This window comes from Homalodisca vitripennis, chromosome 8 (genome assembly GCF_021130785.1).
Source record: "Homalodisca vitripennis isolate AUS2020 chromosome 8, UT_GWSS_2.1, whole genome shotgun sequence".
In the NCBI taxonomy this organism is placed as follows: Eukaryota; Metazoa; Arthropoda; class Insecta; order Hemiptera; family Cicadellidae; genus Homalodisca; species Homalodisca vitripennis.
The window spans coordinates 50,757,240-50,775,130 of NC_060214.1; the positions used below are offsets into that span (position 1 = coordinate 50,757,240).

At 35.2% G+C, this 17,891-nt stretch overlaps 1 protein-coding gene across 1 annotated transcript in view; it reads left to right on the forward strand.

Annotated features, from left to right (window-relative positions):
• Positions 1 to 1,299: 1,299 nt before the first annotated feature.
• Positions 1,300 to 17,891, forward strand: part of LOC124367614 (putative acid phosphatase 5) — a 34,312-nt gene continuing 17,720 nt past the window's right edge. The window contains exons 1-4 of the mRNA XM_046824575.1: positions 1,300 to 1,396; positions 10,831 to 11,056; positions 13,418 to 13,533; positions 17,223 to 17,330. Of these exons, the coding sequence (XP_046680531.1) occupies positions 1,391 to 1,396; positions 10,831 to 11,056; positions 13,418 to 13,533; positions 17,223 to 17,330 (456 nt within the window). The 5' untranslated portion in view covers positions 1,300 to 1,390. The remainder of the gene's footprint in view (positions 1,397 to 10,830; positions 11,057 to 13,417; positions 13,534 to 17,222; positions 17,331 to 17,891) is intronic.

Here is a 17,891-nt window from a genome sequence, read left to right on the forward strand (position 1 = left end):
TGACAGCAGTTCAACAATATAATGTTATAATCAGCTGACTGGAGCATCTAAAATTAAAACAGCTGATTGTTGTGACTATCAAACAGTGCTGTCGTTTAATAGCAGTGGATAATTATTAGTACTCGGTTTTAAAGCACATCATCTTACTTATTTAAGGAACAAATTTCTTATATTTCGTATCGTTGTATTTGTAATAAAATTAACTAACTAGTATGTAGGAACAGTGACTTCATAATATGCTGTTTTTATGATATTTATGCTTAAACGTTTTTGGAAAAATAAACGCTTCTACAAAATGAAAATTTTATGATTAGAACATTATTACATTTCAAAATTCTTAATACCATATTTTGGTTTGCCTCTGGTCCAGGAATAATACCTAATATTGGTAGAAAGTTCAGAGATACTGTATAACGATGGCAAATGTCCGAAAGATCCTCTCAAACATACCATTGTAATAATAAAATATAAATAAAGAATTGTGGAAATAATATTGAATGATTTGTAGCTGATACCAAACTAGGTAACGAGATAGTGTACAAACAGTTTCGACAGGTTTGTTACTGTGATGGACGTTTTGTAACGTAACAAGATAAATAGCAGTTATCTCAGCAGTACGTTACAAGAAACTCCCTGTTATTTTGACAAAAGGATAAAAAAGAACATTGCATTCATTCGTTTCGTTGCCGACAACGGTAAGCTTTGACTGGAAAAACGGTGCACTCGAAACTCATAAATTGTTATTATTTGAGAAACTGCACTTATACAAACGTTTATTCTATTATTATTTGTCTGTAACAATGTATTGATATTTTTAATTTTTTGTAAAATGTCTTTTATATGAATTGAAATTTCTTTTCTTCACACGAGTTTTTATAAAATGTAACTTTTAAGTATTAAAAATGCGGCAACTATTTTCAAAATATCATTCATACAGTTTTTATTTTATAATAAAGTTTCATTTAAATGAGAAACCCAAACATATAAAATTACAATGCCGCAAATTAAACCGTTTTAAACCTATGGCTTTTTAACATAGAAAATACAGACAGGCATACGGTAAACGAAACGAAACAGACTATAGTGTCCGATGTCAATAGTAAACCATTTCCCAAAATATTCCTCTTTTTTCAACACTGTATATAATCATGTGAACTTATCAATAAAATAAATTAAATATGACCTAAATGTGTAATAGGAATTAATTTATCCTGTGATAACGGCAGAGCACGTTATGTCTTATCTTTGATAATGTTATGACATGACGACGTACTCGGATATTAATAGATAATCGGTCAACGGCACACAAGTTTAAAGGTTAAAGCTCAAACTTCCGTAGTCTGCGTTATCTCTACGGCTGGTGGAGTGCGTGAGTTCTGTTTGGACCGGAATGCAGGTAAAGAATTTCTCTTAAGTTTTACAAGTAAAGTAAGAATATTTCCCCTTTTTTAACATAACCACGATATATATTTTTAGCTAACAGTGCAGTTCATTTTATGTTAATAATTGTTAAATTACAATGATTTCTTTTACATATTTTGTAATATTTCTGTCTCCAGTTGGAGGTTTGTTAAAAACGTATTTCGTTGTAACTAGTTTCAGAGTTCGAGTTTTATATGTCGCGTTTTTTAAAACGAAACCATTGAAACCTTAGACGTGTAGGGTTTCAGTTTAACAATTTTGCGGTAACTTATATTAACGGTAACTTATTTAACAAACTATGTTTGTTTGTAGTTTACTCATCAAATTTTCAGTGTATACTGCCAATATAGTATGTTGCGGCAATAATCGGTACAGGTACACTTATGAAATTTCTATATAAGTCAGGACCATGTGCTTTTGTGTAATAGATCGGACAAGTTTACTAATTGCTTAAAACATAGATTGTTCAAAAATATAAATTAAATATTAATTACAGTATCCAAATTTGGTTAAATATTGTTTAAAAAGGGTAATTGTTTTTCAATTCTGTTCCGTTCCAAATTTTAGACAGGAATTTTAACGTTATAAACTTGTAGTACAGTATTTTCTAGAATAAAATCAAATGAGCGAACATGGTTATCATTCTGTTTAGCATACTTGGCTTCACTAAGATAAAAACATTGTTACAACAAAATATTTTTTTTAATAATTTGATTTAAAAGTATAGTGTGTGATCTTAGATCCTAGTAGAACGGAAATCACAAGGAGCTTTCAACGTCATAAAAATTTCAAACAAGTCAGGCAAATTTTCAGGAATAACATTGAAAATTGTGCTAATATACAGGGTGTTCAGTAAAAGTGTTCCAATACTTTAAAATTTTGTTCTACATATAAAAATAAACAAAAATGTTCACATGAAGGTATGTCCTAAAACCTTTATTTTCTTGTTTATCTATCTGTATGTGTTATTTATCAAAAGATTATATCTTTTGAACAAGTTAAAATGTTATGAAACTTGAAAATTATATTAACCTTTGGTAGATCTTATTGAAATTAAATATGAAAAAAATCCTTTAACCTGCTTCAAAATGGTGGAAGCTTAAATTATTGCATGAAAATAATTCGAAACCGAATAATGTCCGCTATTTTGAAACGGATAAAAGGATTTTGTCAATATTCTATTTTCAAAAAGGTCTACAAAAAATTAATACTATTCTTAAGTTTCATAACTTAACCGGTTCACAAGATATAATGATAAAATAAACATACAGACATATAGACAAAAAACTTAAGGTTTTAGGACATACCTTCAAATGTACGTTTTTGCTTGTTTTAATGTTTAGAACAAAATCCAAAGTATTGGAACACTTTTACTGAACACTCTGTGTTTATTCTGATAAGCAACCTAAGATAAAAACACACCGAATTTGTGTGGATCATTGAGTGTTAAAACTTTTTCTCTAGGCTGAAGGATGTAATAGCGAGTATCCCCTATATTCCAGTTAGCTAATTTTTGCAAACCATTTACGACACCTGCAAATTCCATAGCTGTTTGGTTGTTTGTTACAAGGAAACGGCCCAAATTAAACTGTGCAAAATGATAGAAACTTACAGATCCAGAAGTAAAATGTTATGTATACGAGAAAGAGGCCTTAGTTGCAATTTTGTGTATAGAAATATTAAACGAATTTATATAAGTACGTAGTTTTAAATTGTTTCAAATATGTATTAGTTCATAAGCGGAAGTAGAACGATTCGCTCTTTAGTTAAGTTTAAAAGATTAAAAACTTTCTATTTACCTAAAATCTCTGAACATAATAAGTTATAACGCATATGTGAGGGGGTTGACGACGATGTTGATCATTAGAACACAGACAACAGCATGGTAATGATCAGTGTTAAAATGTGGCTTTATGTAACAGCAATATAGATACAACTTATTTAAAGTCTTGCGTAAGCTATAATCTAAAACTTAGTAAACACACACCACACACATATTGAACAGGAATATAATAGTATAACTTTTTGTAGCTAATTAGCTGTTTAACATTAGCCTTTAAAGGTATAAACAGTATCAAGATGTGGATTATGAAACTCAGACTACAGTGCAAAGTATTGATAAACAGTAAAATAAAGATGACTATTATGTAAAAATTAAATTGTGATGTTAAAAAAAATTAACATGGTAAAGTTTAAATAGTTTTGACAGCACAACTTGTGCATTTTATTTCGAACCCGTTGAAAATTCTTTTGTTGGAGGTCCCTTAAGTATTTTACTTACGCTGAGAATAATAAATCAATATTTTTTATAAAAATAATGTAGATTATTTAGTGCGTTGTATAATAAATATCTGTAATATTTGAAAAATTCAACAGTCGCCCTCTAGTATTTGTACGTAATATGGGTATAAATACCCTTAAGGTTAATAAAAATTACATTTTTAGTCCACCGACTAGAACTAAAAAGGGACATAGGTATATATTAGTTCTTCTGTTTGGATTTTCAAGATGTGCATGGATCTTCCAAGAAAGGTACTGTGGTTAAAATGTGTAACTGAGAATTATTTGTAATATTTGTTTTAGTTTTGTCTCAGATATTGCCTTGTATTTTATATCTGCCTATATCAAGACATTGTTGTTTAAGAACTATATTGAGCATAGGAGATTATACCTTATAGGGTTAAAATTTGAAGAGGTCATATGTAACAATATTACACTTTAAAAAGCTTTCACAGTAATAAACAAAATATTATGTAGATCTATGTTCTGTCTAAATACAGCATATAATGAGGGCATTAGATTCACTGCTCTTGAGTTAATTTTTCTTGAGTTAAATGTTAATAAAATTTAAAATTTTTTTGTTCTCTTTTAAACCTCAGCTTCAAATATGTAGGCTTCGATGTACACTGGTGTATTTTCAAAGTACACACACTGTTTCGTGTGTATACATTGATTGGCCCTCCCCGGAAATTGCACCCGTGATCTCTCAGTTAGAGAGCCGAGACTATAACCATTAGAGGATTACACGTTCAACATAATGCCAATAGAACTAAGTATGACTATAAACACGATAAACTCCCCCTTTATAGGAACTATATAGTTTGTTTACTAGTAAGAAACCATAACCTAAATAATAAGGGAAGTTAGTTTACGCCAAAGCCAGAGTAAGTATACTAGTATTTATAGAATTATATATTTTTTAGTTCATTAAGGTTCTCAGTGATTAGCCAACAACACAAACACTGAATACATGGCAGCTCTCAATATAGGCCATGTATTACCACAGGACATCTGCTTTAAATAAACTATTTATTACTCGATTTAAATCATTTTAGTGTCATCAGATATGTGATAAAAGTTTCTAAAAACTGTTGTTCTTGTAAGATGTGTTATTAAGATATTCAAAGTTTAATAGTTTTAATGGCCGCCATTTTGAAAATACTAAAGATTATTTCATGATATATTTTTCAGTAACCACCCTTGTCATCATAAATATTCGAGCCAAGTTTGGTATAGTTGAATTTATTAGTTTTTAGGGGATTAATTTTTTTATAAAAAACACATACGGACAGACAGATGGGAGACTAAGCATCGGAGACCCATGTTCATATAGGGAAATATGTCTGTCTTGACCTAAGCAATAACGTGGTATACCTATATAGAGAGTTACGGGACACTCTGTATATTAGCCGAATGGAAATTTTAAATAGAAAATGTTTGTTAATGTTAATGTAAGGGCTGAGTTAATCAGCTCATTCAGTCAACAATGTATAGAGATAGGATTCCAGTTGTACTTGATGCAATAAACATTTGTGTGGACAGGAAAGAAAGAAATATTTGTTTGAGTATGCAGGAAGATTCATGTCTGTAGATAAATTGGGGTGAAGCAAAGGATATTAGATCAATATTATAATGATAAGAACTTATCTTAACGAAGATGGCCTACTTGGAGACGGGAACGATTTATTATTTGGCTTTTATTAATATTTATTTCCACTTTACTAGAAAGAAACCGTACGCCACATCACGTCAAAGGCTTCGTTGAGATTTCATGAATGGCTTGAAACGCCCTAAAGACAAACAGGGAGCAAGACGATTATATGGAAACTCGCCTTCGGCTCGCTGGGGGCTACGCCCCCAGGCCCCCAAAGTAAACGCTTGCAAATTCGGAGATAAGCGGAATTCGGTGACTGGTTAAGTCCGGACATTAAGTAAATGACAAGGGATTTAAAAATTGACCTTTTTCATAGATTTTTTTCCGGATTCGTAAAAACTTTTGACTTTGAGGGGCATTTTGCGGTTAAACCGTTAGAGATACGACAAAAAGTGACTGGACCTTTCTTGTTGGAAATTTAATTTTGTCTTTCGATTGTGCCCTCAGATCTGATCTACGACCTATGGTTTAGCCAGAAATGAGCTCGGGAGAAAAGTCTGCACGGGTCAGCTATCTTGAATTGTTTAGTATAAACATAATAAAAAACCGACCTCAAGGCAGTATTTTAAGTCGAACAGGGGGTTTAATATCACCAGGAGACTATCTAGTCAAGGCGAGAAATTCCCTGGGTGGGTGATTAATGTTAAGGAGGTTAAGACAAGAGGGGGTTTAATTTCGTCAGGATATTGTCTGGTCATATGAACAAATTCCCAGGGGGGGTTAACGTTACCGGGGGATAAGTCTCCAGGGGGTTATCTGGTCATACCAGGATCTTCCCAGGGGGGGGGGTTTAAGAGATTTGGTGACTGGTAAAATTCGGACATGAGGTCATGGCAGGAAATTTCCTGGGGGGGTTTAATGTTACCAGGGGGGTTAACACATCAGGGGGTTGAATGTACAGGAGGTTATCAGGTCATACCAGGAAATCCCCGGGGGGGGTTAATATTACCGGGGGTTAATGACACACTTGGGCCTTTTTTTAGAGGGTATTGTGTCTGTGAACATAATAAATATTCCTCTGTCCCTATCTACTATTGACGCTTAGCTAACGCTCAGCCAACTCCCGAAGTCACTGAACCTTTTCTGTAGATCACGTGATTTCCTAAATCCCGTTTAAAATTTGTTTTGAGTTACGACCAACCGTTTAGCCGCTATCAAGCCCGGAATGTAAATTTTTAGGCGAAAAATGTCCAATATTTTCACTTAATCGCGTTTTGCGGTCAAACTAAGGGAAATATAGTAAAAAGTCACTGGACCTTTTTTGTAGGTCATCTTATTTCCTAAATAAAACGTTAGTCTTATTTTGACCTCCGACCAATGGTTTCGCCGCTATCGACCCCAAAAACAAAAGTTTTCGCGTAAAAGTTACAACAAAATTGTACATCTTGTCTATGTAAAAACGAAGTTTTATTTTCAATTTAACGCATATAAAAAAATCTTTCTTTGGATGCCTTGCTAATGATGTATTCAATTTTATTTTCCATTGTGGTGTTTCATAGCAGTGTTTTAACAATAATAGTCTAGTTTTCCTCCATGCTACAGACCTAGGCACTACACGTTAGGTTGTATATCGAGTTTGGATACTTAGCATACATATACTTATTAATGTCAAGTAATCAGATGTTACTTTTGGTAACAATTAAAATACGAGTAAGGTAACAAATTTTATATCTTATCTAAAAAGATTAATCGTTAAGTGTGTTGTTATGAACTGTAATTTCCAGAACAGCTGGTACAATTCGGCTAATTCGGTGTTTGTCAATCGTTGTCCAAGAAATATTTGTAAGAAGATAAACGCCGGATAAAATTTCTCTGAATTATTAAAATTCGATAATATAATGATTATATGAAAATGTTCCAAATTTATCTTACATTATACAGTTGTTATCACTTTCAGTGAAATGGCTGAGGCATTTGCTTAAATTTACATTTTGTAGATAAAAAATAGTGTACAGTCACATGTGTGGCACTCATTCATATAAGGATAAAGGTTCTAAATTACGTATAAATTTAACATTTAGATGTCTGCTGTCTTTTGATGTGTGACTGACAGGATATAAAGTTAAAATACCAGACATAAACAAATAATTCACATACAAAATTAAAAATATTCATTTATTAAAGTTTAGTTTTCCTTTTTTAACTCAATAGTGGCCAAACCGTAGGTTGTACCTCAAATCTAATTTTTGTGAGAGTTTTATAAAATGAACTGATCGACAAAACTGTAATAAAATACATTTTTCCATATCTCTCCTGAAAAAACGCCCGCAAAGTTAAAAGATTTGTCACATTTTTATAATTTCCCCGTGTTGATTCTGTTTAAAAAGGACTATAGTATAAGTCATAGGTTATAACTAGATTCTGACAAAATATAATGGTTTGGAATTAAGTTCAAAACATTTTCTAGTGACTTGTTACCCTATCTCACTTGGTTATGCTACAAAACGTGGTTAAAAACTAAGTTTTAGGTTAAATTTTTGCAATTTTGGTGTTCTTTGTATTCAAAGCCTGATTCAGAGCTCTTATTCCCTTAGTGTTTCCCTTATCTCTATCCATCATACCGGGCACAGTCCTTAAAGACAAAACTTTAGTAAATTGTTGCCAATTTTATAGCTAAAAAATTTGTATGATTTTAATTTATTCGATTTACAACTCCAGTTTTTATATTATTTGATAAAGAGAACAATGTCATTTTTTTAATTATCTCCTTATGAACCATTGTTAAATAGGGTGTTAGATCAGCAATTAAATAAATTTGTCTATTAATTGCCATGATTAAACTCACTTTACTAATTAAATATAATATATTACTGTTTAGTTGTTCGCGGAAATATAGTAGGCCTAGATATGACCTGTAAAGGAGAACATGTAAAGGGATGATAGGAGATTTCAAATAAAATTTTACCTTATTTAATAAAATCCATTTATACATCTTGAGATTTTAATTGTCAAACTGTACCACCTCAATTCTATCATACGCATTGTGCGACCAAAAAATATTGATGAATTGAAAATGCATCTAGCGCTGGAATCCTGGGATTTCTTAGACGATTATAATTGCCTAGATGACATGCCCAATGGATTCAACAACAGATCATCTTTTATCTGAATTTGTCATGTCCTTTACAAAACAGTAGAGTAAAAAATGGCCAAACAGAATACGTGGATTACTCGCGGTATTTTAACTTCCAAGAAAAAAATAAAATTTTATCATTCAAGTTTTATAAAAATAAGGAATTTAAAATCTTTTTTAGCAATTATAAAAGAATTTACAAAAAAGTAATAAGAGCGATTAAAGCCTACGAAATTGATGAAAAACTAAGGAACTATGACAATTTTTCAAAAACGGTTTGGAAAATTATTAACCAAACCGCCTAACTAATGTCCACAAAAAGTCTAAAATGTTCGGAAATTGTAATTGGAGATAAAATGTTTACACAGCAAGAACACATAGCGAATGAGTTCAGTGCCTATTTCTCTTTGGTGTCATCTGCTTCGTTTTGTGGGAGGTCCGGCTGCGGTACGGGTCGAAATCCGGAACCGCTGACATCCATGGTCGTTGCCCCTGTTGACGAGGATGAGGTGGCCCGCATCATACAGAGATTGAAATAAAAAAAGTCGACCGACATAAATGGTGTCTCAGTGTGGTTTCTCAAGTTATGCTTTCAGCATATACTGACACCACTAACCAAATTAATAAACTTTTCTTTCATTCAAGGCTCTTTCCCTTCAATTTTAAGGACTGCTAAATTAACACCGATCTTTAAGAAAAGTGATTCTAGGCAAATGAGCAACTACCGGCCGATTTCAATCCTTCCGGTATTCAGTAAAGTCTTTGAGGCTGCCTTCCTGATACGGCTAAATTAATTTCTGGAGCGTTTTGAGATTTTGAGTCCAAATCAGTTTGGATTCAGGAAAGACAAATCCAAAATCGACGCAATTTAGAATCTTCTGGATAATGTTGCCGATGAGTTGGAGAGGCGAGAACATGTGCTCAGCGTATTTCTCGACCTTTCCAAGGCGTTTGACTGCGTGCATCATGAGACACTGATGAACCAGTTAGAGCTTTGTGGCATTCGGAGTCTCCCTTATAAATGGATCTCGTCTTACCTCAGGGACAGATACCAGTGTGTGCAGATCTCAGATGTCATGTCGAAGAGAAATAAACAAGTTCATGGAGTCCCACAGGGATCTATTCTTGGGCCCGATCTTTTTCGTCTATATGTAAGTCGAATAATTTCATCGATCCAAAATGCAAAGATAATTCAATATGCCGATGATACGACTCTCTGCATAAAATCAACTTCAAAAGAAAATCTTGAAATGGAATCCTTCATTGCTGTCAATTGCTGCATTCAAACTTTTTCTGAGATCAACTTAAGAACAAACAGTACAAAATCTAATTTCATCAACTTTTATTTATTTATTTATTTTCCAACGGCAGCAGCCAATTTACAAATACAAGCATAGATAGACTTTTGTCTCCGACAAAATGAAGACGTAAGCCACCCGGCAGTTTTTGTAGAAAATGAGCTCTTAGAGAATACTGACTCTACCAGGTTCCTAGGGATGTACCTCGACAAAGGTCTAACCTGGAACAATCATGTGGACTAAATCTGTGCTCGTGTTACTTCAGGCATCTACACCCTGCGTAACCTTGCCAACTATTGTTCACAAAAAGTTTTAAGAATGGCTTTTTTTTTGCCTGATTTATCCATACCTGACATTATGGTTTAAGACTTTGGGACAGCTGTGCCAAATACAAACTAGTAAGAGTATTCAGACTACAAAAAAAAGCTGTCAGAATAATTTCCCAATTAACCATCAGAGAGTCGTGCAGAGATGCTTTCAGGGAGCTCGAATTGCTGACTCTGCCTTGCCTCTATATATTGGAAGTTGCCCTGTATTGTCGATCGAAGTGTGTTCTTATTCGGGGTAGTGACATTCACTCTTGCGAAACTAGAGGCAAGGAGAGTTGCCGTGCAGAACAGCATAGGACGGTGGCCTTCGAACGCTTGCCGTCAGAGGCGGGAGTGAAATTTGTCAATCGGCTCCCTAGAGTCTTATAAAATCGGATAATTTAAACCAGTTTAAAGCTCTTCTGAAGCGCCTACTTGTGTCGAATGCGTTTTATTCTGTCGAAGAGTTCATGGCTGGCTGCTGGGAGAATTAGAATCAAAATTTACATAAAAATTAGTATTAATTAATTAATTAGGCTCTACCCCGAGTCTCATGTTGAATAAATGTTGGCTTGAATGGGAAAGAGATGTAAGTTTGAATGAGTATTGTAAGTATGAATGTGTATAGTAGGGATTTTTTTACTAATAACCCATAATAACTTTTGCAATGCAATGTCTTATTGCCAAAATGCAACAAAATAATAATAATAATTATTATCATAATGTCTTGCAATTTGACATTATATCAACAATTCTAGCTACTCCACTCGTTCCATATCCTTCTGCTCTGTCCAGGTGGTGTTTCTAGCAGTAACGCTGCTGGCCGTAAAGGTCGCAGCAATCTCCGACACTTCGGACACCCCAGGCAATTGCTGTGAGCTACACCGCATCCCATGCTGCAGGTCCTGCTACACCCCCATCCCAGGGACACTATGTTACTGCGACCAACCCTGCAATAGCGACTACGGCAAATGCTGCCCAGATGATCGCTACGTGTGCTTGAACGAGGTCTCTGAACAATGTATGTTTGTGATACCACGTAAGCCTATTAGTAGTTACTGTACAGACCGAACCATATAACTCGAAGCGAGGTCTGCGCATGCGTAAAAATCACCCCAAATTCTCCACTCTACGCGTAAAATGATGATGAGTCCAAACCAAACTACTAGCAAAGGTGAAGCGACTTGTTCTGTCAGTGCCCCATGGATTTTGGAAAGGGCTGTACACGGTGGAACCGCGAGTAGGGAAGGGTATTAGCGGGAGTAGAGTGCATGCGCTTTATACCAAATGGTTCGAAGCGTACAATAAAGGTGAATCAAGTTACTTCAAAGGGTAGCGTGATTGCACCCCTGCTTCTAAAATTATATTGTCGTAACACAAAACGCAATTAACGACAGGTTTAGACAAATAAAACAATCGGATCTCTCTGTAGGTTATATTTCCACAGCTGTACATGTAAACGACCTGAATAACGGCTGCCCAGGGTATAGTTCCAGAGCCTAGTCATGTCTAAGGACTGAAACTACACAGTTCAGGGGTATAGGTCTACTACTGTACATGTATACAGCCTTAAAAATACCCCTGGGGGTATAGTGCCAGAGCCTGGTCATTTCTAAGGACTGGAACTACACCCTGCGGGGGTATAACTCCACTACTGTATAGGTACACAGCCTGAATAATGCTCCCGGAAGTATAATGCCAAAGCCTGGTTACGTCTAAGGTCTGGAACTACACCCTCTGGTGGTATAATTCCACTACTGTATATGTACAAGGCCTAAATATTGCCCCCCGCTAATGCCAGCTCCTAATCATGTCCAAGGACTGGAACTACGCCCTTCGGTGTACAATACTACTACTGTATATGCACACAACCTGAATAATGCTCCTGGAGGTATAGTGCCACATTCAGGTGATGTCCAAGGACTGGAACTACACCCTCCGGGGGTGTATGTCCACTATTGTATATGTACATGACCTGAATACTGCCCCCAGATAATGCCAGATTCTGGTCATATCCAATGACTGGACCTAAACCCTCTGGGGTTGTATGTCCACTATTGTATATGTACTAGTCCTGAATACTGCCTCCGGCTAATGCCAGATCCTAATCATATCCAATGACTGGAACTACACCCTCTGGGGGTATATATCCACTATTGTATATGTACTTGGCCTGAATACTGCCCACGGCATATGCCAGATCCTGGTCACGTCCAAGGACTGGAACTACACCCTCCGCGGGTATATGTCCACTATTGTATGTGTACATGGCCTGAATATTACACACGGCATATGCCAGATCCTGGTCACGTCCAAGGACTGGTACTACACCCTCCGCGGGTATATGTCCACTATATATATATACATGGCCTGAATACTGTCCCCGGCTTATACCTGATCCTGTTCATGTCCAAGGACTGGAACTACACCTTCCGGGGGTATATGTCCACTATTGTATGTGTACATGGCCTGAATACTACACACGGCATATGCCAGATCCTGGTCACGTCCAAGGACTGGAACTACACCCTCCGCGGGTATATGTCCACTATTGTATATGTACATGGCCTGAATACTGTCCCCGGCTTATACCTGATCCTGGTCATGTCCAAGGACTGGAACTACACCTTCCGGGGGTATATGTCCACTATTGTATATGTACTTGGCCTGAATACTGCCCCCGGCTAGTGCCAGATCCTGGTCACGTCCAAGGACTGGAACTACACCCTCCGCGGGTATATGTCCACTATTGTATATGTACATGGCCTGAATACTGCCCACGGCATATGCCAGATCCTGGTCACGTCCAAGGACTGGAACTACACCCTCCGTGGGTATATGTCCACTATTGTATATGTACATGGCCTGAATACTGTCCCCGGCTTATACCTGATCCTGTTCATGTCCAAGGACTGGAACTACACCTTCCGGGGGTATATGTCCACTATTGTATATGTACATGGCCTGAATAATGCCCACGGCATATGCCAGATCCTGGTCACGTCCAAGGACTGGAACTACACCCTCCGCGGGTATATGTCCACTATTGTATATGTACATGGCCTGAATGCTGTACCCGGCTTATACCTGATCCTGTTCATGTCCACGGACTGGAACTTTACCTTCCGGGGGTATATGTCCACTATTGTATATGTACTTGGCCTGAATACTGCCCCCGGCTAGTGCACGATCCTGGTCATGTCCAGTGAGTGGAACTACACCCTCGACGATCCTGTTTTATCTATATGTATATACTTACAAAATAGTTGGTAAGGCTGTTGATAAACCTCACTTTGTATATAAGTTAAGGAACTTTAGTTATTCATTAATTATAATAATGTTTTATGTTTTCTGTTTGTAACCTTGGCTGGACTGTTCACAGCAAACGAGGCTTTTCCAGGCTTGGTTTTTGCCAACGTGGATTTTTCACGCAGACCACATTATCACGAATTCGACGCAACGCTTCCCCCAACATCTGGTCTTCAATACGTCTACGCGGTGAGTATACCTTTGCTTATTGTCTTATTGTATGATACAAGTATATTATTAGAAGGACCTACAAGGTGTATTATTGATAAGTATCAAGTAGGGAACACTTTGGAAGCAGGACATCTTTGAGTACCAGCCTAGGAATATTCTTAAAATGTATGTTTTATTTTAATAAATACACGGTAAAATATAATCAGAAAATTACTGCCCATACCAAATTTATTGTGAAAATTTATGATGATTTGTTGGTTACGAGTACAACTTACAAATTATAGTAATAGGCTGAGCTGTAGCGAAGTCTATCACTCGTGAGGTCAAAAATGTTTTATTTCTATCCGTATGTATGTCCGGACGATATCTCGAAAACGACCTGACCTATAAAGTTGAAATTTAATACGAAGCTGTAATTCTATATTAGAAAAACTGAGTTCGATGATGGTGCATTTCACTCCTTGGGATTTGGCCAGGTGTTACTAAATATTTTTACATTGGGTATTATGGGTAACCATGACAAGACGAAAACACAGTTGAGTAAATAATTTTTTAAGCAAACTGTGTACAGTCGTTTGACTTTTTAATAAGTAAATATTGTATTCAACGCGTAAAAATAAAATATAATATATTGAATTCAATGAAAAAAGTCGGTGACAACATTTGAGTTCAATGCACCCTTAGTAGCGTACCGGAACTTTTATTTGAAAACAGCATAACTTAATTTAAAGAATAAAAATTGAATTGAAGTGAATGCATCATGTGACAAGATATCTCGAGAAAGATTTACTCTGTATACTTTGATTTTCGCGTGGAAGTTCACTTCTACGTAGACATGAATGTGTTTTATGATGTTGTATGTGCACCCTTGGAATTAGGCTGAGCGTCATTGATTCCTATCACTCAGTATGCTAACACAAATTCTCTGTTGTCTATCTGTCCGCAGGACATCTAAAAAAATAAAATGAGCTGTAGATATTTGAAATTTTGCGTGCAACCTCTGTGAAGCCTGTTACTCGATGTGGTGTGACATACTCCTACTTTCCATAATTTGTACTAATTCCTCGTCGTAAATGGAGAAAAAACTGCTCAGTTGTATTATTTACACCAAGAAAGGGTTAAAACCTTCCTTATAAGATAATTACGTTTATGGTAGACAGAAAATATGTTATTTAAGTTGTAAATCGAACTAGCACAAACCCGTGCTTCGTTATGGAACAGTATGCAAATTTAATAAAAAGAGGATGTTTAGCATAAGTTTTATCGGCTATTGCAAAAACCCTGGTTTTGCAGGATTTAATATCTAGAGTGTACGTAGGGTTATGTCTGAAAGGCCAACTTGATTAAGGGTAGTTCTTAGATGTAGGAGATAGGCGCGTAAGGGAAGAAAATGGTAAACACTCCAATTAATCAATGTATAGTCATTTAAGACCTAAACACTTAAAGCAGTTATATTCCGATCTATGCACATTTTAATTCCTTATCAATTAAGGCACAGACGATGTAGCTGAAGCAAGAAGCCATTCTTACACTATAAAATGATATTTTTTGTCCACCTAAGACTCTACGTCACAATCTTCGGTTGAAATCTGGTGATCAAATGCTTCAAGCAATCCAATAATGATTCTTCCAAAAATTTTGAATAGCACACGTCTGCAAGATAAAGCTTTACACAGAAACATTATTTAAGAAACCATCTTCGTGGTGTGGTAAAAGCGGGTTTTCACTTATAATTCCCTTGATTTTGTCAAATTGCCACACTAAGTTAAACGGTTCCGTTGGTTTACTAAGATAGATGGGAGTGCTGGTGCTCGAGTGGTCTAAGACGTTGGACCTTAGGTATGCGTTAGAAATACCGAAGGTTCAACACCTGTATGTGGCCGTTTTACTTTTTGTTAGTATCGTCGATCTTGTGCTTGACTCTCCTCCTTATTCCCTTTTATAAGATTTTCGCACATGAGGTCGAGCAGCAAAAGACTTTCAAAAGGAGATTGTCCTCTCTCTTTTTGAAAAAATAAAATGTTTTCATGGAAATAAACAAAGTGTAAGTAAGGAGTGAGCTTAAAAGTGGCAGGAGTGGATTTAATGACCAATTGTGTTACACATAGCATAATTGGCCATGTGGCTAAACAAAAAATGTTGCCATTTCACTTGTAAGTTCTCTTGATAAACGGGTGTGAAAACCCCCATTATTTACCAGAAGGTTTTATGGAAGGTTCTGTTTATTTCTTTTGCTCAGTAATTCACTAGTGTTTTTGTCAAAAGCTGTCCGAAGCCTCATATCCCTTCCACTGTAATTAAAAGTATTATATTGTCTCTAAACAAACCAAAGTGATAGTCACGACGTAATTTTTACTCTATTTTTATATTAGCGAAGCACGGATATTTTTAGCTAGTACATATTCACGGTCTATATAATATTTTCCATGACTTAATTTACTTACAAAATTAATTCGTTTATGAAAAATTGGCAGTCTCATATAGGATCATCACCATTTTATATAAGAACAAGGGAGAATCTTCTTTTCCTCTTTATCAAAGGCTGAATATGTTACCACGTCAACATTTATTTATAAAGTATTAAACATTTTTCCCAAGAAGCTGAAACAAAGGAACAGAGCTTTTGAAACATCTTTTTTTAACTAGTTTGTTTTTTAGGCCTAAAGTGTTTTAATATGTTACCAATTGATATAAAAAAGTGTAAATCTAATAAAACATTTAAAGCTCATCTGAATAAATGGCTGATGAACTCTGAGGAAACCAAACAATTAACAGGTATAATTGAATAAAATATTTCTGAATGTATATATTTGAGTGATGAAAAGGTTGTACATAGAGTATAGGGAAATTTAGGTTTCATGGGTTATAATAAAATAAATAAACTACGAAAGTAGCAGTATTTAACAAGAAGTGTGTATAATTTTTGTAGTAATTACGGTTTTGTTGCTTAATGTTATGTTAATAAGTAAGGTTTAAGATTGTCCACAGTAGTTTGTAAACAAATCAAGTGATAACACTACAGAGGCCGAATACTATTTCACAGGGTCATAAAATTAGTGACTGATAACAGAGTATTTGTTTTGACTGCCGGCCATCAAAACTGTGTAGGATGGTCGAATATATATATATATATATATATATATATATATATACATTTAATTAAATTTGTATAAATGGCAATAGCCGAATTTAATTTTTTTTTTTTTTTCAATAAACATTGAATCACAAAAAGTACTTGCTCCGCCGGGACTCGAACCCGGATCTCTCACTTGCCGGGTGAATGTGCTACCATTACACAACAGAGCCCTTACTTTTTATGATTCAATTTATTTTGTATTTGGCCGTATCTGTCACATATGTGTTTAAATAACCAAACTAACATATGATCAGAAGACCAAATACCTGTCAAATGACTTTTATTTACATTTAATTAAATTTGTATAAATAGCAATAGCCGAATTTAATTTTTTTTCAATAAACATTGAATCACAAAAAGTACTTGCTCCGCCGGGACTCGAACCCGGATCTCTCACTTGCCGGGTGAATGTGCTACCATTAAACATTGATTCAATGTTTATTGAAAAAAAATTATATATATATATATATATATATATATATATATATATATATATATATATATTTCTCTTATTTTACTGTTGTAATACTGTTTCTTAATTAGCACACTAATAAGGTGATTTCAATTTCAGATTTTTAGACATGGAATAAGATCTCCTGTACAGGAGCCGTACCCAAAAAGTCCAAACGCTCGGTTATATAAAAACGTTTTCCCTGGAGTTCGAGGAAAACTTACTAAGGTATGACAATATTGGCTATGTTTGAAGTTTATTTTTGACGATGGAAGGATTGTAAAGGAAACAGGATTTATCCGGACATTTGCCATCGTTCAGTGAAACAAAAAATCAATAACACTACGTTTCGAGATCTGCACTCTGATTTCTTCTTCAGGTAAATAACTAAACTAACGCATAAGTACAAACTACGTTAAAATAAACCAATCATACCAAAGCGTTGTGAAACGCCTAGGTCAGAAATCACAACCACCATGTTGTGTGTCAACTTCACTAACTCTAAAACATGCACTTAATACAAAACTAAACACAACACTATTTATTAAAACAGAACTACAGAATACAGGTTACAATACTTCTGCATTCGTTAACCAACCACCTACGACTGACCCAGTCATGTACGCTCTGGTATGGTTTGTTTATTTTAACCTGGTTTGTAATTATGCTTTAGGTTAGTTATTTACCTGAAGAAGAGATCAGATCGCAGATCTTGAAACGTAGTGTTACTGATTTTTCGTTTCACTAAACGATGGCAAATGTCTGGATGAATCCTGTTTCCTTAACAAT